The 22,179-nt window shown below is 46.8% G+C and overlaps 1 protein-coding gene across 1 annotated transcript in view; it reads left to right on the top strand.

The window, feature by feature from the left end:
- SOS2 (SOS Ras/Rho guanine nucleotide exchange factor 2) overlaps positions 1 to 22,179 on the top strand; it is a 372,731-nt gene that overhangs the window by 158,487 nt on the left and 192,065 nt on the right. The window contains exon 6 of the mRNA XM_086937294.1: positions 11,271 to 11,414. Coding sequence (XP_086793420.1) covers positions 11,271 to 11,414 — 144 coding nt within the window. The remainder of the gene's footprint in view (positions 1 to 11,270; positions 11,415 to 22,179) is intronic.

Genomic DNA, 22,179 nt, shown 5'->3' with positions numbered 1-22,179 from the left:
AGATTCCTCCTCTTGCAGAATTGACTAAATTCCCTTAGAACCCGCTGCATCCCCATTGGTGATTTCGAGAGGAGCAGAGTGTCGTCCGCAAACATTACTGCAGGAAATTTGCGGTTCGCCAGTTTTGGGGGGTCGATGTCTTTAACAGCAGGAAGGTCTTCAATTAACCCGTTGAGAAAGAGGGAGAAAAGAGTAGGCGCGAACACACAACCCTGTCTCGCCCTCTTTTCAACGGGAAAGGAAGATATCAGTTTCCCATTCCTACCAAACCTCACCCATGCAAAAGTTCCCTCATAGAGGCGTCTGAACTGGTTTGCCTAAATACAGTGGGGCCCCCATGTCCAACAAGATGCCCCACAGCTGATCGCGGTCCACCATATCAAAGGCAGATTTTAAATCCACGAACTTGAGGTACAAACGTCCACCCTCGAGGACTATGTGCTTCCAATAGATTAGTTGTAACCTGAACAACTGATCTATAGTCAATGTTTTGCTTCTAAAACCTGCTTGGAGGCGAGTTAAAATATCATGGTCCTCCATCCATTTGTGAAGCCTGCCCAGTAACACTCTAGCATAGATTTTTTGTGACCCGTAAATGAGACTAATTGGCCTGTAATTAACAGGGTCAATTGGAGACCCCTTTTTGTAGATTGGGATGATCTACAAAAAGGCCGGCCCATGTAGGGGGAGGCGACAACCCGTTAAGGATTACATTAAAGAGCAATTGACGGTATGGAGCCCACACTGCCTGTTCACTTCTATACAATTCCCCAGGGATTCTATCTAACCCAGGGGCCTTGTTTGGTAGTACCTTCGCAATAGCAGCAAACACCTCTACCATGGTACAAGGCAGGGAGTCCCCAGAGAAGGCTAAAGTTCGGGCATTACATGTGTTCCTGTTCGTTCTTTGATCTTCTTTTGGGCTTGAATACAAATCCTTAAAATGTAGACGCCAGGCATCCTCACTAATATTAGGCTCAATGGTAGTCTTTCCCTAAACTCGTCCAGTATGGACTAAATTCCAAAAGCCTCTTGTATCTTTGTGATCCAAAGCATTTTTTATTGCCTGCCATCTCTCCATTTCCCATTCTGTTGTAGCATATAAAATCGTTTTTTTTTTAAAAAAAAAGACCTACTTTCCCTTGTACTTAAACTATCACCCTTTTTGAGGCATGTCAGGTGCGCTCCTTTAGCGTCCCTGCATGCCGAGTTATACCAGAGATTTTTTTCCCTGGGGCGATTGCTCTTGATTGGTTTGTTACTATAAAAAAAGGCCGCCAGGGTTGCGACCAAATCCTGATGTACTTTTCCCAACTCTATGTTGTCATCCTCACAGGATCCAATGCCTGTGAGGAGACTTGCCTTTTCCAGCATAGGGATAAGGCAGGAGTACATGTTCGCCATCGAATCTGGGATTGGATTATTAGACCCCAACGGGTCCGCCGACCGCCATCTACCACTGTTAAATTGTCATATTGGTTATGGTCCAAAGCTTTCCCTAGTTCTGGTGCTTGTGCTTCTAATGTAAGGACTAGAGGGTTATGGTCACTTTCTACCTGGGGGAGGACACAAAACTTAACTGCTTTATGCCATATTTCAATGTTTATTAAAATATAGTCTATTATAGATTCCTGGGCAGATTTGTTAAAGGTAAAATGCCCTGGGTTATCGTCTGGGAACCGGCCATTACAAGCCCTCAGCGAATGCGTGAGAGTTAGGGAGGTCAGTTGGAGGACCAAGGGGGTCCATCCCCTTATTGGGTAAGTATTAGCTGCAGGAATTGATAGTATTACATCCTCCTCAGAAGTAATCGGTGATGACAATCCATTAAGGGGTTCGAAATGACAATTGAAGTCGCCACCTATAATGGAAGATGCTTTCCCCAAAAGTGTGGCAAAAACTAAAAGTAGTGTGTGAAGAGGAGTGGGGAGAGGTGGTGACAGTAATGAGATGGGAGCGAAAGCAATTCTTTTCCAGGTTTAGCTTCTTTCATGCAATCGTTTTTGCTCTTATTTTGGACTCATGGATGCTCCATGCCTCTACTAGGAAAAGTCTCAACATGTAGAATAGCGTCTTGAGTCTACTTTCTGATAGATACCTCTTAATGCAGATTTCTCACCATCTAATGCTCCCCTGGTATTGTATTGTATTGTTATTTATATAGCGCGGTTGCTGCCCACTGGGCGTCCAAGCGCTGAAGCATGAAGACAGAACTGGGAGTAACGGAGAGAATTAGGATTCAGTGGACCCAGCAAACAGGTAGGTTTTCAATTGTTTGCGGAAAGAGAGTAGGTTTGAGTTAGTCCGGAGTTGTAGGGGGAGTGAGTTCCACATCCTAGAGGCGTTCAAGGAGAACATCCTTCCTCCGGTCCTGGCTCTCCTTACTCTGGGTACCACGGCCAGGAAGGCCTCCGTAGATCGAAGGTTTCTCTTTGGATGGTATTGAGTGACTAGCTTGTCAATGATAGCTGGACCTGACTTCCAGAAAGCCCGGTGGGCAATACATAATGCCTTGAATGCCACTCTCTGTCTCACTGGAAGCCAGTGTAGGCTGTTCAATGCGGGTTTAGCTGACTGCATCCGTGGAATCTGTAGCAGGGTGCGGGCTGCACAGTTCTGCACCACCTGTAGCTTTCGCAGGGTCATCTCGGGGGCTCCAACATACAGGGCGTTGTTTGAGTCCAGCCGGGACTGAATCAGGCCCTGTACTGCCACTTGTTTGGCGTCCATTGGAAGGAGGGGAAGAACTTTCCTTAGTGTTCTAAGTAGGCCAAAACAAGTGGCGGATAGTTTGGTGGCCTGAGTGGAGAAGGAGAGACTTTTGTCAAGCCATACTCCTAGGCTTTTTACGCTTTCCTTGGGGGTGGGAGGGGTACCCAGGCACGGAGGCCATAAGGAGGTGAAAGACACTGGCGATACTGAGCCCAGGAGCATGAGCTCCGTTTTGTCTCCGTTAAGTTTTAAGGAGGAGCATGCCATCCACTCCTTGACATCCTCCAGGCACTTCATCAGGCTTTCTGAAGTATGTCTGGTACCCTCTTGAGCCAATGAAACCACTAGCTGGGTATCGTCAGCATATGATACAATTTTTATACCGTATGGTTTGACGATCCCAGCCAGTGGTTTCATATATACATTGAACAGCGCAGGGCTCAATGAGGAGCCCTGCGGTACCCCGCAGTTCAGGGATTTTATTGCTGATACTGTGTCCCCGTCAAAGATATGGAAAGTTCAGGAATGAATCAAACCACCTTAGAGCATCGCCTGTGACACCGATGTTCGCATAGACGGTTCAGCAAGGTGGCATAGCTGACCGTGTCAAAGGCCGCACTTAGATCAAGGAGGATCACTGCCAGACTGGATCCAGAAACTTTTCTTTGGCAATGCGCCTGTGCACTGCGAGGTGAAGCATTGGGACTTCATGACTTCATACTGCTCTGAAAGCAACAAAGTGGAGCTACATATAAGTGCCACCCATGCACAAATTTGCCAGTTCCTTTATTTCCCAGCTTTCCAACGTGGATATGGAACCCTGCTCCCAATGTTTTCAGTCTTCTGACAACTTCTAAATCGAATTCCAGTGTGAGAGGGAACACAATCCCCACCTAAAACGACAGGTTTCAAACTCTGCTGTAATTGCAGAATACAGATGTCGGTAATGGACAGGCACAAGGTGTGCCTCTGGTGTCTGGGCTCTGGCCAAGACTCGGAAGTTGATGTGATTAATGTGCCCTCATGCATTGATGGCAATCCGAAACTAGGAGGCGGAACTGTATGTCATAGAACACAAGAACACATTGCAGCCTTTGCACAAGTCCAGGCCAGTTCCAAGTGGCATCAGATTCACACTCCAAGTCCTCCAGTAAGTCCAACTCAAAGTCAAAAGCAAACAGAAAAAATCAAAACTGGACTCAACCCCATTCCACCACAGTGCACCTAAAAAGAAGGTGCAGAGTGGTGGAATCTTAAAGGTCTCAGGTTATGGAGCAGACTCCTCAGCTGATCTTAGGGCGTCATGGGTTTCCTATGACATTGGTGACGCTGCAGCAGATTGAAGTCTTGAAAGAAGGCATGCTGTAGATTTTTGGTGTGCTTGTACCTCCTTCTGACCTGCCTTTGGGACCTAAGTAACAGAAGGTCACTTTAGTCAGGTTACAGCAGGCAGAGCCTTCCTAGGTTGTGTCTGACCCTTGGGATCTGCCCCGTACCGATTCCGTTACAGCTTTCCATTACATCTCCAAGACCTGTGCTAGGCACCACCACGTGGTGCTGGTACCAATGACTATGGAAGAGTATTCAGTGCTGATTCCAGTGTTGGATACTGAATAGAGTTCGGGTTGATATTGATGAATGTTGCATTATGCAATTAAAAAAGCGCAACCAGTAATCTTGAGATCCTTACTCTGACTAGGTGGATGCAGCAGCAGAGGCTCCATTAGCTTGCTGGCTTGACCCTTTACAGAGGACAACCCAGAATGGGGATGATGATGATGGGGATAGAGGTGTTTTTCTCCCTTCATTACACAGATAATAACTTTAACATGGATTTACAAAAGGCCAGTGGACTTGACATCTCCCCTGAGACAGAATTTGACTTGCCATTTGGGCCATCAACTAAAGAAAGTGCTTCCTTTGCGGTGGTGTTCCAAAGGACAGCTTAGGTCCTAGATTTGCAACTGATGCTATTCGAGACCAGAGACACCACTAACTGAAGAAGTTCAGAGGGTTAGCATATAGGCAAAAACAGTCCACCCAGCCAGTAGAGCAGTCACTGCAGAACGTTTGAGGATGTGGATGCGGGTCTAACATACAGCACTCAGGCCAGCATGGGCATCAGTCCTCCCATACTCCCTCCCATTCACCGCCCCTTCTTCAACAGCCACAAATCTTCTTTAGTTTTTCCTTACTGAACCATGCCCATCTCATAGAGGTGAGAAACTAGCACTTCCTCCCGGGATGACAATCCATCAGGTCTGATAGATTAGGGAGAGGAGTTGGCCTAACGGCGAGGGCGGTCAACCTCGAATCTTGAGAACTGGGTTCGGTCTCGGCGATGACGCTGAACATCCTGTGTTTCTGGGTAACCCACTTAATCTCCCCTTGCCTAACAAATAAATGAATGTGTCCTCATTTAATGCAACTGATGCTATGTAAAACGCTCTGATACCCGATACCTTCGGGTCAAGTTTGCGCTATATAAAAGTCAGTAAAATAAAAATAAAATAAAATGGGGCTTACAATTTGTTTTGCATGGCTGTGTCCTACCGTATAATTATACCCCAACAAAGATCCCAGTCTTCTACAGGAAGTTAAGTGTCACTCTCCAGTTGGGCTATTAAGAGGGTACCGGACTCTGAAAGAGGAGAGGGTTGTAACTCTGGTTATTTCCTTGTGCCAAAGAAGGGCAGGGGTCTCTGACCTATTATGGACATTCCACATGTGCATGCCTTTCTGCTGAAGGACAAATTAAAAATGTTGACACTGGTGCAGATCCTGAATGCCCTGTACCCTGGCGACATTCCCTTCCGGCAGTCCCACCGACATAATCTGCATTTCAACGTAGGCCAGGAGGGTTTTTAACTTGCTGTGCTCCCTTTCAGCCTCATGAGAGGTCTTTGAGTGTTAAAAAAAGTGTTGGCTGGAATGTGATATTGTAACAAACAGGGCAGAGTGGTGTCCTGGAATCTCTCCCCAAAGTATCTAAGCCTCTGAGGCCAGGCTGTTTACATGATTGTGAGCCATCTGCCTGGATCCCTGAACTCTAGAGCAGACTAGTTGAGCAAGCGGATCCTGGCAGATCACAAGAAGTGTATATATCCTGTTAGAAGGGCTGTGGCTGCATTACCCGGGGGCCGCAAATGGCTATTGAAGTACTTGCACATGAGGGAGTCCTGGAAGTGATATTTTATTTATTTGGCACATTTTAAGGCAATCTTGATTTACATAGAGCAGCTTAAGGGCTTTACCAGAGTATGAACTGTGATCCAGGATGCCCTGAGGTGGGGGTCAGTGAGTGAGTTGGCAGGGTCAAGGATGTGGCTAAAAAGAGCAATATATATAAATGGAAAATAAATGCAATTTAAACCAATTCATTTTTACTATGAAACCTCAGTTGCCTAATGCAATGTAGGAAGATGTCTCTTTGTGGCCAGAAAGCAGCACCACTAGAATTATGTAGGAGGAAAGGACCAAAGTTACGAGACGGGATTAAATAAATAATTTTGCAAGAAAATGCAAATAATACAACTTAATGTGGCACATTTTATTATAGTATTTCATTAGTTTCCATTTGTACACATGGGAGTACTGTCTGGGCAAAGATTTACTTCATTAGTACCAGTTTACAATGAAAGCACACCAATGATCAACTGAAAGGTGACTTATCACCTTTAGTGAAGGGCTGTCCACTGCATGGCAACACGTCGCTACATTTTTAGTACCTTTTATCTGTTTGAGCTAGAAACATTTTTTTTGTTAGGATTCGCAGATTATGCAGCTGATGACTGATTAACTGGCAAATGGGACAAACTCCATAATTAGGAGGGTAATGCCGCCTAATTGCATGATTTCAGTGGTCCTGTCAGAAAATCACAAAACGGAATCCGTTGGCACAGTGGGCAATAGTGGCATGTGTATATATAGTGCTTCCAAGTTTATGACAGAAAACGCTGCAAATATGTAAGTCATCATTTTTATCTATATATTTTAGTAATAAGTATCAGGCCCGAGTTTGGCGGCCATTTTGGGGGTAGCGCTCTAGTCTTCGGCAGCCTCCGGCTGTTATAAGGGAACACCATGCCATGTCCGCGCAGCGGGCGCGCGCCAAAGGCAAGCCCGTCTGCGCCCGTTCGCGCTCGACCCGGACTTAGGGCCACCCCCCATGCCCGACCCACACCAGGCAAGGTGACGCACAGATATAGCAGGGATGCACTGGTAATGCTCAACCCGCTAGGAGGTAATGCAATCTGCCCACGACTAGCACCAAATACTAAATCTAAGGACAAGAAACCCTGCCCAAACTGCTTAACCTGTCTGCCGCATATAAACCTTCCCCCACTCAACTCATTACCAAGAGTTGACCCGGCCATAATACCGGGAAAGGGGATGTCCACATGTCCCAGGAAAACCACCAACAGCCACACCCTGCTAGACAAAACCTCACAGCCAGCACAAGGAGATAGATCTAAGGGCGAACTGAGAAGTGGCTTACTCAACGTCAGATCCCTCCCCAAACATGCAACAGAGATACAGCTACTGATAGAGTCCAGCAACCTGGATGTCCTGTTATTAACTGAAACATGGACAGTAGCTGGGCTCGAGTCAGAGCTGGGTCCGGCATGCCCATTGGGGTACAAGATTCGCCACAACCCTAGGCCTCGGAACGAGGGGGGGGGGGAACGGGAGTCATCTTCAGGGAAGAACTGAACATCGCCATGTTAGAAATTGACAAAGTATCCTGTGCAGAACTCCTCGGTTTCTCAATAAAACATGACTCAGGTCACTGCCTTACCGGCTTGGTATGCTACAGGCCACCAGGGGCCATTAATGCCATGCAACAGCAGGAACTGATTGATGTTATTAATAACATGACACTTACCCATAGCAAGTTACTAGTGTTGGGGGATTTTAACCTTTGGACCAATGGTAAACTAGACACAGCTTTCCATAACATCATACAATCCTGTGCCAATTTAGGGCTAAAACAATGGGTAACCACTCCCACACACAGGGAAGGCAACATCTTAGACCTAATCTTCGCAGAAGAGGACCTTGTATCCATGGGAAAAAACCTACCAGTGGGATGGTCAGACCACTATCTAGTTACATTCAATGTCCACACTCTGAATAACGCAAGGCCTAGGACCAAACAGGTCAGAACATTTATCAGCCGTGACTGGAAAGGGCTATCAAGAAAAGGGGAAAGAGGGGACGCCCTCTTTCAGCTGGAAGCCCTTTTTAACCCGGAGAATGACATTACATGGAACTATCGTTCGCTCTGTGAGCACGTGACCACGAAACTTGATCAAATTGCGCCTCTGAAAGTAATCAGGAAAAGAGGCAACCCTTCCGCGCCCTGGTACACAGAAAAACTGAAAAATCAGAAAATTGCCTGTAAAAAGGCGGAAAGACACTGGAGGAGGGACTACACAGAACAGAACAGACTACTCTGGAGGCTATCAATAACAAAATATAAAAAAGAGATTGCCACAGCCAAAGCAGAACACTTTGCAGCCATTATATTAAAAAGCAACAATAAGTCACAAGACATTTTTAACTTAGTAAGAGAAATGTCCCACCCAAATTGCGCCAGCAGCAACATCAAACCCTCCCAGGATCTATGCGATGGTCTGGCCTCCTTCTTCCGGGATAAAATCATAAAAATATTAGAGAGTATGGAGGACGCCCCCACTCTCATAGCACAGCACCGGAACAGTGGGGACAGCGGGAAGAAGAGAGAAGGAATTGATGAGCACTTACCACCAAGGGCCATCCTGGACAAATTTGAAATCCCCCCCAGAAAAAGAGTTTGCTCAAATAGCCCTCAGCATCTCCTCTGGATCCCCGTTGGATCCTCTACCCCACAAAGTTGTAAAGGAACTCGGGCTGAATTTTTTCCCTTGCTCCGTCAGCTATGTGGCCAATCCCTCTACACGGGTATTGTACAGATGGAATGGGAGCAGGCGGTTATTACACCCCTGCTAAAGAAACCAAATCTTGACCCCAGCAGCCACAAGAATTACCGACCCATCTCGCTCCTGCCGTATCAAATTAAGATCACAGAACGGCTGGTCAGTAGATCCCTGTTCCTCTTCTTGGAGACAAACAACATCCTAGAAGAGGAGCAATTTGGGTTTAGACCAGCCCAGGGGACCGAGTCAGCGTTGTTGATGGTCCTGGACAGCCTGCGAATGAGGGCGGACAGGGGTGAAGCAGCAATTCTAATTATGCTGGACCTGTCCGCCGCGTTCGACACGGTGAGCCATGACATCCTACTTACAAGGTTGGAAACCTTTGGAGTAGAAGGAACGGCGCTCAATTGGCTGCGCTTGTACCTGGCAGATAGATGGCAGGCAGTGGCACTCCCTCCATACAGTCTGAATTTGCCAAAGTCCCACATGGGGTCCCACAGGGGTCCGCCATTAGTCCCATCCTTTTTAATGCCTACATGCAACCCATGATGGGCATCATCAAGGCCTATGATATTACCGTGATCAACTACGCGGATGACACGCAGCTGATGATCTCCCTTGATGGCGCCCATGCAGAATCTCTTGAGACCTTCCACACCTGCATGCGGGAAATGGCAACATGGCTAAAAAGAAACTCTCTACAATTTAATAGCGGAAAAACAGAGATCATGCAATGTAAAGTGGGGAGAATTGCCAGAAGCCTGCCTGCTGACTTCTGGCCTTTAGCCTCAGATGGACCACTGACACCAGTAAAAACGGTGCGGAATTTGGGGGTCAGCTTCAATGAGAACTTAAACCTGGAGACAAACGTCAACAAACAAGTGAGCAGCTGCTTCACCCTAATGCGGGGCCTCCAAAAGCTGTTGCCTCTCCTTCCAGCAGAGACTAGAGCAACTGTAGTCAGGAGCACCATTCTTAGCCACCTAGATTGCTGCAACGCTCTGCTACTGGAATCCCCTGCATATCTGATTTCCAGACTCCAGAGTGTCCAGGCGGCAGCAGCTAAACTGGCACTCTCACGAGCCCGCCGATCCTCCACTACCTTAGCACTGGCCGACTTACACTGGCTGCCCGTGCCCCAGGGGATCCTCTTCAAATCGCTATGTACTGTTTTCAAAGCAGTATATGGTCAGGGTCCTAAACCATTACAAAACAAGTTCCAATGGTATGAGCCTACACGGGGCCTACGCTCTTTATCCACTAACCACATCAGAATACCTAGAATCAGGAAAGCAACCCAGGGAGGCAGAGCCTTTAGCATAGCAGCAGCCCACTTCTGGAATAGTCTTCCAATCGCGATTAGGAAAACTAGTGAACTGCTGTCTTTCCGCAAAAAGGTCAAGACCTGGCTCTTTCCCAAAGTATAACCACCCCAGGAGCAACATGTCATCCCTCCATCCTGCCCCTTGCTGATCCCGTCTTAGTTATACTTTCTCTAAAGCGCCAGGATGCCTGTAGGGTTGCAGCGCGCTCTATAAATGATTTAAATAAAATAAATAAATAAACTACACCTAGAAACATTGTGATCGGTGTTTTTTTTTAAAAGATGCACTCAAGAACTCATATTACCTCTCAGTAATAAAAAACCTTTGTTGAACCGGAAGTGGCTCCATTAGTTCAATCCTTTTCTGGCTCCTGATATTGACTCAACGTGCTGTGGGCAAATCACATGATCTCCATGTGCCTAAAAAACAAAAATCTGACCCTCTGTAATGTGACTAGCGCTCAAAACATGAGGAGTGCTCCAATACCCATGGGAAGAGTGCGCTAAATAGAACTCCCAAAAACAAAAGATCCAGAGCAGGTTTCCAGACCATAGTGATTATCACACATTGGTGGGAGGCAGGTGAAGGAGACAGAGTAGATATCCTTCTACTCAGGGCTACTGATATCTATCACTAGTGCAACAGGTGTTGTTACATTAGTGCCAGGTGTGCAAGGTGAGCACATCACAACGATTATGGGGAGCAGAATTTGTTGCTCAATTTCTGTTTTTGTTTGATGAATTTGCTCTTTGTAGGTTTCAGATTTATTGTGGATTATTAGCTACTAAAAACGTATCCATCAAATTATCTTATAACCCCCCTGCACCCAGCCCTGACCCTCCACTCCCTAGTCTTTGCCATATAGTTTTGAAGGGGAAGGGGGGCAACTATAAAATATATTGCTTTGGGGGGGCCTCAGAAAAAGGTTTTTGAAGCCCCCTGCCCTAATAGATCAGGATTGGGTCAGGAGTGTGTGGTACACAGAACGTCTGGGCAAGAGTATCTGTCCTCCGATCAGACTGGCAAGTTCATGAGGAACTTCTGCAGCAGTGGCATGGTCCTCTACCAGAATCTATACATAGAATCATAAGGATTGAGCAGTGGCAACTCCTTGCATTTGATCTTACCCTTAGCATGGCTTTCATTTGCCAATAGTGTGTCTTCACAAAACTAAATATATCTAGTTTGTTTAAAAGCATACTTCTCAAGTTAGCTTGCTACATTAATTGATAGCATTTAAACACTTTACTCTCGATTTTGTTAGTGAAAAGAGTGTCTGTGGTATTAATCAATGGGATAATTCTTATTTCCTCAGGACATTGACATCATATTTAGCAACATTCTTGACATTCATGAATTGACTGTGAAACTTTTTGGACTGATGGAGGATACTGTTGAAATGACGGACGAAAGCAGCCCTCATCCTTTGGTGGGAAGCTGTTTTGAGGATCTTGCAGAGGTGTGTTTAACTAAATCTTTGTTTGTTGTAATAATGCAATGATCTCATTATGTGAATGTATTCATTCTCTACACGTTAAAATATATAATCTATATTCTTTACTCAAATTGTATATCTGATAGAGACTACTAGCCGCAGATTCCTTCCCCAGGCATGAGACTGGATCCGGAAACTTTTTTGCCACAGCATCGCTGCACGCCAGGGGCGGGGCAGGGCGACATCACGCGACTCCGCCCAGGTGTCGTCCGCGCACGTGACGTCATCGAGGTCACATAAGACCCGCCCGGCACGCCTACGTCAGTTTCTTCCTTTTCCGTGTGCAACGCGGATCCTGTTCAAGCTACGGGCCTGTTTCGGGCCCTTTTTTCTCCATTTCTTCGGTGGAACAGTGTGCGAATGCCTTTGGGCTTCAAAACTTGTACATTTTGTGGGCGTCTTATGTCGGCGACGGACCCGCACCTCATTTGTATGTGGTGTCTGGGGGAGGATCACGGCAACACCTCATTCTGGGCCACGGATGGCTTCATGTCACACCCCAGGCCCGTCTCGTTCCCCCAAGCGAATGGCTACCTCGATGGAGGTTGGGTCGTCGCCACCCCGGGGCTGGTTCAGGTCCAGCCCCGCTCCGGTCCCTGGTGCGGGCCGCCTGGGAAGAACCTTGTCTGGCGACTCCGGATGGTGCCGGCACTCCGCCTCAGGCATCGGACTCTACGGCTCTGCGCAGGGGTCGTACCGCAGATTCGTCTTCTGATGCTCCTTCTTCTCCGGAGGCAGCCTGTATATTGGTGTCATCCTCGCCGGAGGCTGGTCGCCGTGTGGTGTCGTTTTCACTGGCGTCCAAGGGCAACTCCCTGCCCTTCCTGAGGCAGTGGTGTTCGTCAGAACACCTCTGGGCTGCTTGGCCTCGGGGACGGCCACCTTAGTTTGCAGCCGTCGCCCACGGAGGACCTGCTTTCCCTGCTGCGAGGCCCGACGGAAGCGGGTGCGGCCTTCGCTCACACTGTGTCCACGGCTGTGGGCATCCTGCATATGGGTGACCCGGTGGCTCATTTTCAGGCGGACCATCTATTAGAGGTCCTCCACCAGGGCTCTGGTGGGAGGGAGATCTTGCTCCCCCTTGAAGGTTCCCTCCTTTCTTCCTTGACAGGGGCTTGGAGGGGTCCTGCCTCAGGGGACCTGGTGCCTCTGCATCTTCTGTGCTGCGTGACCCGGCGTGCCTTTTCCTTCACCCCTCGGTCTCCAGTCCTCTTTTGCGGACTGCTTTTCCCTCCCTGACGCCACTGTTGACTCCGCCATCCCGAGAGGCCCGCTGACTGGACTCCTGGGGGCGCAACATGTTCGCCTCGAACAGCGCTGCCCTGCGGGCTCTGAACACCTTGTGTGTGCTGGCTCGGGCCTCCTCTTGTTTGTGGAACTCGGCTGAGTCTCTGGGATCCGCGACGTCCCCCGAGGTTCGTCAAATGGACTTAAGGCATCATGCGTTGGGAGCAGGCGGCGTTTATTCTCTGCTCCGCCCTGGACATCTCAGAGGTGTTGGGCCGGGCCATGGCTTCCTCGGTTGCTCTCCGTCGCCATGCTTGGCTTCGGGATGGAGTACTCCCTGAGAATATTCGGGAGCGACTCATTGATCTTCCGTTTGATGGCAGTCTGTTGTTCCATGCCCCGGCCGACTCCGCCATCCAGAGGCTCTTGGCAGGGCTCCTTCCTCCTCCGCCTTATCAATTTTCAATTTCTTTTTCCAATTTCAATTTTTTTTTCAATTTCAATTTTCATTTTATTGTTTGATTATTTAAAATCGTTACAGTATTCGAACAAGGTAAAAATTGAAAATTTCTAAAACGGTAAAGAATAAATATTCTGTCCCGGGTAGAGACAGGACTGGTCGTATTTCTTCCATTATATTACATTGTTAAGTTCATTATTAACGTTTTCAGTATTGTCCGTTCTGCCCCCACAGACCTCCTTCATTAAACCACTATTTACGCTAGGAGTTGGGTGCCTTTATCAGTTCAATTTCTTGTATAAGTTTTGTTACCTTGGTCATAAATTTAACTCCCCAACATGCCAAGATAGATGATGTGCCTCCTAGCCAGCCTATCACTGCTTGCCGGCAAGTGTGGATCTCCGCCTTATCATGCTCCGTCCCCTCCTCAGTGATTCCTGAGTCGGGTTGATTCTGGGCCTTCTTAGGCCGGTTGTTCTGGCTGTGGAGTGTGTTTTTCTGGCCATTTGGTCCTTCTTGGGACTTTGGCATTGTTGGCTGCTGGACGGCTTTTTTGTTGATTATGTGTATGTGTTGGAATTGTTGCTCAGACTTGGTCCTGAGATTAGGCCTTCTGTTTGCTTCGGCTGCTTGTCAAGCCTTTCGTGGGGGTGTTTTTTCCCTATGGCTCTTTTGTTTGTTCCTCTGCTGCGGAAGTTCTTCCAAAGAGGGTTCCCATGTTGGAGCTTATCGTACCCTAGGTCATATCGCTTGCGCTCTGCTGGATGGTTCTGGCCGCCTTCGGGTGCCTGTTTTCCATGGCATTTGTGTAGGTTGCTTTTGCTCCTTGAGGTCGTGTGCGCGGCCACTCGAAGTGGTATGCCCGGGCATTTCCTCCTTTGCCTGCTCCTGTCCTGAGGTCTGGGGCGCTCTTGTGTTCTCCCTTGCCAGGCGCCGCCTACTCAGCCTTCCTGGGGCCTCGGGCTGTTCTTCTTCTTTTTTTTCCCAGAGTTTTATAAAGCGCGAACTTGACCCAAATCGGGTATGGGAGCGTTTTACATAGCACTAGTTACGTTACATGAGGACACACATTCATTTTTGTTAGGCACATGGAGATTAAGTGATTTGCTCCGAATCACAGGATGTTTTAGCGTCATTACCGAGACTCGAACTCAGTTCCCCAGGTCCGAGGTCAGGCACCCTAGCCGTTAGGACAACTCCTCTCCTCCTTCTTGCTTCTGGCGGCTTGACTGCCGGCGTTGTTCTGGCTGGTAGGCTGCTCTCCATCTGGAGTGGTTCGTCTTCTTTTCCCTCGTTTCCTTGGGCCCTCTAGGCTTCTTGTTCCGCTTTTCCTGTCTTGGTCTTGGGCGGATGTTATGTTGCCTTGTGGGGGAGTGGGATGCTTCGGCCTCTCTGCCCTTGCCTCTGGTTCCTGTGCTGTGAGTGTACGAGTCTCTCAAGTCTTCTTTTCCCTCCTACATCTCCTTGGGGTCAGTAGGGTTCTGCTTGTGGGGGTTCCCCTTGCCTGGCAGGGACAAGGTTCTTTTTCTTCCTTGTCCACTGATCTGGTCCCCTAGGGGTTCTGTATTGGCTGGTGGGGTCCTTTTCGCAGACCCTCCTTCCAAGGGGGTATTTCTAGGGTATCTATTCTACGTGAAGGAATCTGCGGCTAGAAGTCTCTATCAGATGTACGAGCTACTTACCTTCGGTAACAATGTATCTGGTAGAGGCGATTCTAGCCGCAGATTCCTTCACAGCCTCCCTTCCTCCCTTAATCTGTGAGGACCCTTGGGTTGGTCTTCGGTACTCGCCTCCCGGTGGGGGGCTGTGTCTCCTGTGAGTACCTTCCTTGTTCTTGACGGGTGGCTCCGTCTGGGGGCGGTTCATTCCTCCTTGGTTCTTGGAGGATGGTGTTCCGGTGCTCCGGTGCCCTGCTGCTCTGGCTACTCCAGGTTTGGGGGAGATTGCTTCTAAACCTGTCCTTCCCTCCCCTCCCTTCCAGTGCTATCCCCTGATTAAAGGTCATCTGGCCCTGTCTTGCCTTGTCCCTTATGGGTGGTTGCCCTCTATGTTTGGGTGGCTTGTTGTCCCTGTCTGTCTTGGGACTGGTCCCCTTTCTCTGGATGGGGGTGGTAGGTTTACTACGCGTACCATGACTTTACACATGTTCTTTGCATCTGGGGCAGAGGAGTGAGAGGCTGTCTATGTGCTGATAGGTTGGCTGCGCAGGGCTCTGCTTGCTCTTTCTTCTTTCCTGTCTTTGGGTTCTACGGTGTAGCCACTATTCTGTGTGGTGTTGTTAGTCACCGCTTCTTTCCAATTTTGCTGCTCTTCGCACACTGTTCCCATGCTTCCACAGTTTTTTATCTGGTGATTCCGCGTTGTGGTGCGGAAAAGTTCTCAGAAGAAAACGGACGTAGGCGTGCCGGGGCGGGTCTTATGTGACCTCGCTGATGTCACGTGCGCGGACAACGCCTGGGCGGAGTCGTGTGATGTCGCCCCGCCCCCGGCGCGCAGGGATGCGGTGGCAAAAAAGTTTCCAGATCCAGTCTCACACCTGGGGATAATTTTACGTGAAGGAATCTGCGGCTAGAATTGTCTCTACCAGATAGATAGTTATAGAAGGTAAGTCACTCGTACTTCAAGGCTTTTTAACGGTGTTTTAACAGTTTGGAGTTTTGATTAATTGATAAATTACATTTAAAGTACTTGCATGGTTTTCATAATAAAATACAGTAGTAATATTTATTGTAAGTAAAATAGTAACTTTTTGCAAATATTTGACACCATAGTTTGCCTTTTAGTGACGCTGTGAATACAGTGACATCTCGATGTACGTCTTGGTGAAGGGATACACTCACATTAGCTCTCCCACTGCATAACTAGGATTCAAACGTAACTTGCGCTCTCTGTTAGCCATCTAACATTTCCTTATGTGACATATCCTTCCCTTCAACTATGGTAATAATCATATCTTTCATGGACAGGTCGACAGTTACGTTGCTTTTTATTAACCTTAGATATCACTTCTTTATTCATGTTATTGCTTAAATGTATGTCATGGTTCTGTTTTTACCACTTACATTCACTTCCTAATAAGTGTAAAGTTTCTTTTTCTACTTGATGTCTGTCAAAGTGTGGTGACCCCTAAGATTATCTATCTGTTTAAAGAACCAGAACCTCCTATTTTCACCCTGTCTGCTTGATCCCAACTTTACCCCGTTCAAGTTGCACATGACCTCTTGGTGTAAGTGAGTGTGAAGCTGTTCTTAACCATTGTATTTCTTCATTCTATACTGTGAGGTGCAGTAAGTGCTAAAAAGATGAAGAATTAAGTAAAATGATCAATAAATTGTTTGTGTGTTGACAGTATACTGTCAATGCAGGTAGGCTTTATATTGAAGCTAAATAGATCAAACAACAATGGAGGATTACAGCAAAGGCATCCTTGATAATTATCTGCATTTTAGCACCGTTCTGCTCAACTTGGAAATCTTAATGTTCGAGGCATGTGGGTGTAGATTACATGCTGAGCATAGCCGCCATCTAGTGTTGGGTCCGGATGTTTGCACTTTGTTTTTGTTCGAAGATTGGTTTTTCCCGCCATTGGATTCGAATGTGAATTGCTAGTCTCTGGTTCGGCACTGTTTCTCGGGTTCCCTACGACGCACATTTCACTACTCTCGACGGTATTGTTTCTCGATCGCGTTTCCTATTCTTCCCTTATTGTATGGAACCAAGAATCTTCGATCAGAAAACTCGTGGAGGGCCGTTTGGGCTACCCACGACTGGCTCGCCAGCAATCGATCAAACTGACTCCATTCACGCTCTGTCCCGGGTGTTGTGCCAAGTTTCTGCACACTGACCTGCACGAAGTGTGCAATCTCTGTTTGTCCCCGGAACACAACGAGAAAGACTGCAACGAGTGCTGATCATTTTGAAGAAAACGCTCCGTGAACGTTTGGGTTGATGGTACAAAATACAACAACAAGGCGGCTCCATACAGGACATCTTTGGAGAAGATTCCGACCAAGAACACGCTCAAGGAGCGAGGAAGAACATGTCTCTGTGTCCGAAGCAGACTCCAACATGGAAGAAGAGGAGCAAGTTACACCGGGTCAACATACTGTGAGCACAGAAACCCTCTTGCCCCAATAACCAAAACCTAAAAAGGCTCCAGTCCTTCCTCTACCCGGGTGCCAAGGTCGACACAGAGAAAGAGTTTCAAGCACCCCGCCTGTGGGCCTGGCGCCGAAACGCAAAGAAAAGCCTTCCGGCACGGAACCCAGTCTGCCCCCTAGCAGCACCGAACCGAAATCCTCAGCACCGAAAACCAAGCATGTCCATCCTCCATCTTTGTCCAAGCCTGAATCTTTGGTGTTGAAGAGTTCGGAGCTGAAACTCTCTACACCGAAAACTACAGCTAAAGAGAAAAAGACTCCAGCAAAAGATTTTCGGTCCGATGTTCCACCTCCTGATCCGAAACAAAAAGAACTGGTTATCAACCCAGATACTGGACATATTCATGCCAAATTACCTGCAAAAAGGAAATTGGCACATCAGGATGAGCATCATATACCTTTAAAGAAAAGGAACAAGGCACAAACCCATCACCACCTGATATTCCACCTCCTAATCCTCACCCCCACTAATTCACCACCATCACCTGACCCACAGGATGAGGAGTATGGGGATGACAACAAACCACAAGATGTTGATCCATGGGAGGATTATAGTACTGATCCACATACAGACACGGACCCTGATTTGTATCCATCTAGGCCAGTGGTTCCCAAACTTTTGACTTCTGAGGACCCCCATTAAGTCACCACTGAAATCCAGGGACCCCCAAGCAATCTGTAGGATTTACATTTCAAACATTAAAACAGTAATTTGAAATAAATAAACACACTTGCACACGCAAAAATATACTCTAATTACTAAGGATTTTAGGGGCATATTTACAAGCCCCTATCGCCATAGAAACGTCACTATTTGCGATGTTCCCCCGTCGATAGCGGCTTCGCCGTATTTACAAGGCAGCGTTAAGCCACTCAACGTGGCTTAACGCTGCCTTGTCAATAAGGCCCCCTATCACGCAAGGCTTAGTGTGAAAGGGGTGGGCAGTGGGTGTTGCGGTGGGCGTTCCACGGCAACACCCATTTATTTTGAGGACGCCCCCTATTTACAAGGGCAGCGGAAATAGGAGGCAGCACCAAAATTAAGACCTGGGAAAACCTGGTCTTAACTTGGCAAAATGAGGAGAAATGCTTTATTTCTCCTCGTTTTTGCTTTTTCCATGTGTGCTGCCTTGTGCAGCACACATGGAAAAAGTGAAACGCCTTGCATTGTCTATGTTCAGGAAGGTGACCCTTCCTACACATGAACAATCTTTAAAAAAAATGACTTCTATGTGTGTTGTATTAAGCAGCACACATAGAAGTGACAAAACTACATTTCAAGATTGTTTATGTACAGGAAGAGGGACCTTCCTGTACATAAACAATGTTCCCCTTCACGCAGACACACTTGCACTATGGTGCAAGGGTGCCTGCATTGGTGCTACACAGCTAAGTGTAGCGCCAGCGCAGGAGGAAATGCAGGTCTTCCCAATATTCTTGTAAATATGGTGCAGCCCTGCGTTTCTGAAGTGGCGGAGCGTGTTGTTAAGCCAAGGAGGCTAACAACATGCTCCTCTACTTCTATTGCAAATATCCCCGAGATTTTTATATATTATTTTATGTATTCCAAAGCTGGGATAGTTAGATGCTGTTTCAAGAATGCAATTTAGCTAACAAATATAATACTGAGTTTAAAAATTGCATTTTATTTTCTTAGTACCTCTTCTGTATTTCTATGTTGATGAGGCTGTCATTCTGTGATGCTCAGTTTACGTCAAATTGTATTCCTCCTTCTATTGTTGCGAAATATCCCAGTTTTTGGTTTACAAGATATGGTCTCCCTGGTTGTAAACGATTCTTAAAAGGTCAGAGCAAGTACTGGCTGCCTTGCAAATGTAGGGCTGGGAGGATAGCAGAATATTTAACAGAAGCCACCAAGAGATGCGCCTGCTAAGGATAGAAACGTAATAAATATGCTGCAGTGTAAGAATTTTTGTGTGAAAGAAGCAATTTGAGCTTTTGAGACCACAAAAAAAAATTCTACATTTTGAATTGTTCTTCCGGCCCTGGCGAGCTGAGGTTTGTAGTGAAGAAATGCCCTTGACGCCCCAAATTCCTAATAGGCGTTGCATGGCGTTAGCATTTAGTTATGCAATGCAACAACTAGGCCTACAGCATAGAACATACTTACTAATAAGGGTCATCCAAATAGGCATGTTGGATATTATAAAACAGGGAATCAAGAGAAAGTTTTGTGGCGGTCTTTTGATCATGAACAAGATCTAGGACTTCTTGCCTGAGAATCCTGTTTTTTTAGTACTTTAATTTAAATACTGTTTTTAAAATGCATGGGACATGTTCTTTGCAGTAGGTATATTAACCAACCCTCGGTGCTACATTAGATAAGTCAAAACTGCCACAGGACAAAACTCTCGTCTCTCTCCAGTAGATACTTAATCACTGATGTTATCTTGACACTTTTATTGTTGCTCGAAAACTGTTAATTATACATGGAACTTTCAGTGCTTTTAAAACTGCAGCCCGCGGACCCCCTGGAAATGAGTCACGGACCCCTGGGGGTCCGCTGACCACAGTTTGGGTTCTAGTTCTAGGCCATCACCTCTTGATGACAATATAAGTTATATTGAGCTTCTTAATAGGGCTGCTCACTATCATGGGGTGGAATTACATAAAGAAACTTTAGTGGGGGATTTCTTATTTGAAACAGTAAGCTCCACTCAAAAAACAACACACGCTTTACCAATGCTTAAGCATGCAGACGAAGTTTTCAAAGACCCTGTCAGAGCAAGACTAATTACGCCCAGGGTTGAGAACAAATATAAACCTGCACCCACTGACCTGGCTTATATCAAAGGTCAATTGCCCTTGTAATCTTTGGTGGTGTCTAATGCTCTTAAAAGAGCAAATTCACAGATAACCGGTGAGACCCCTCTTCCTGATAAAGAGTCCCAGTTAATTGATGCCTCTGGTAAAAGGGTAGCTTCTCAGGCAGCTAATCACTGGTGCATTGCCAATGCTCTGGCTTTCATAGCCAGAAATGATAGAGCTCATTATGATGAGTTGAAAAAACGTATCCAATATCTGCTTGATGAGCATAAAGATAAGGCAAATGATCTCATACAAGAAGGAAAACTTATTACCAATACCTCCATCAAATGTGCATTAGATGTAGCAGACACAGCAGTGCCTGAGGTAAACACAAACGTGTTGCTATGCAAACACGCATGGTTACGAATATCCGGTTTCAAACCGGAGGTACAGGCCTCTATTCTTAGTCAACCTTTTGACAAGGAACACCTATTTGGCCCAGCAGTTGACACCTCGCTGGAGAAAATGAAAAAGGACACTGAGGACGCAAAGTCTATGGGGGCTTTACAATTACCTCTGCTAGAGGTCCCTTTCCACCACTCCTTTTATAGGGTTGATTCCAAAACGGTTAGCACAGAAAATCCCTCTTCCTCTTACAAGGGCAACAATCAATCGCCCTCATCAAGAGGATATTTTAGAGGAGGTTTTAGAGGAAACAATGGTAAGGGAAGAGGCAGAGGCAACTCCACACGCACTTTCCCTGCTGATAGCAAACAGACTTGCTTCCCCGACCCTCCGATCATTTCACTCCTGTCGGGGAACGTCTCTCTCAATTTCTCCCAGTCTGGAACACCATCACCTCAGACAAATGGGTTCTACAAATTATCCGATATGGTTACTGCCTGGAACATACAGACACTCCGCCAAGCATTCTTTCAAGATCACATGCCATGTCACATAGCGGATCCACGCTACCCGAGCTGTGCAACGAGACCATCGTGTCTCCACCCTCCCCCCTCCACCGATCGCGCTGCGGACAAAGTAAGAGTCCGCTGACCCAAGCGACCTTACGACCTAAGGAGCTACGAGCCCCCACACGCTTTAAGACCCGTGAACCCACGGCAGCACTTCCGTTCGACTGTCGATGCTAAGACAGGAACAAGTCGAGATCGTTGACCCACACAATTCAAGGAGCAACTACCCGTAACCTCACGGCGACACTCCTTTTGTTAAGGCACTCCTAGCCTTGGGCTACGGACAATACCCCTCACGCGCTAAAGCGCCTGATCAAGCCATAGCGCCCGACCAAGCCAACCCCTGCACTTTGGCAGGCGTTCTTACTGGAAACAAGTAGTGATTAATACAGTCCTGATGATGATCCCAGTTCATTAGGAGCCAAGGGATCGAAACGTTGACAGTTAAAAACAGTGTTGCTGAAATTCAATTATATACTACTCTGTATACACTGTTTGTTGAGACTTGCTATGACTGTTTATTAATTCGCAAGCGACAATTGGCTCCAAAACTCTCTTTGCCTGTTAAAACTTTTTCTTTCCTTAAATCTAAAGGTTTTTCTATTTTTCGGGATAGGTACAGGATTGTGCCCTATCTAACTCTCTGTACATGATCATCTCTTGGTCTACCTGATCCCTTTTAAATTCAATAAATTAAATATTCCCCGCCCGGCTGGGCTGGGAAGTTGCACTATAGTACTTATCGTGGTCTATATGTTTATTCTTCCTTTTATTGCAATCCCTGAAGACCCCTGTTCTCTCTAAATAGTATATTACCCATGGTCCAAAGGTATTTCTCTGGGTTCCCTTGTTTATGCTAAAATGTCACATAAACATCTCACCCTTAAAAAAAAAAAAGGTTCAATCTCTGCTAGAAAAAGGAGCAATAGAGCCAGTCCCATTAGACCATCAAGGAACCGGAGTATACTCCTTATACTACTTAATTCCCAAGAAGGACAGATCTCTCAGGCCTATACTGGACCTCAGAGAACTCCATCTATACATTCAATCAGACCACTTTCACATGGTCACTCTACCACAAGTACTTCCACTCCTTCAACAAGGAGACTTCCTGTTCACTCTGGACTTAAAGGACGCTT

The sequence above is a fragment of the Lissotriton vulgaris genome, chromosome 9 (genome assembly GCF_964263255.1).
Source record: "Lissotriton vulgaris chromosome 9, aLisVul1.2, whole genome shotgun sequence".
Lineage (NCBI taxonomy): Eukaryota > Metazoa > Chordata > Amphibia > Caudata > Salamandridae > Lissotriton > Lissotriton vulgaris.
Note: the sequence above shows the minus strand (reverse complement) of the source record. Positions and strands in the feature narration are given on the sequence as shown.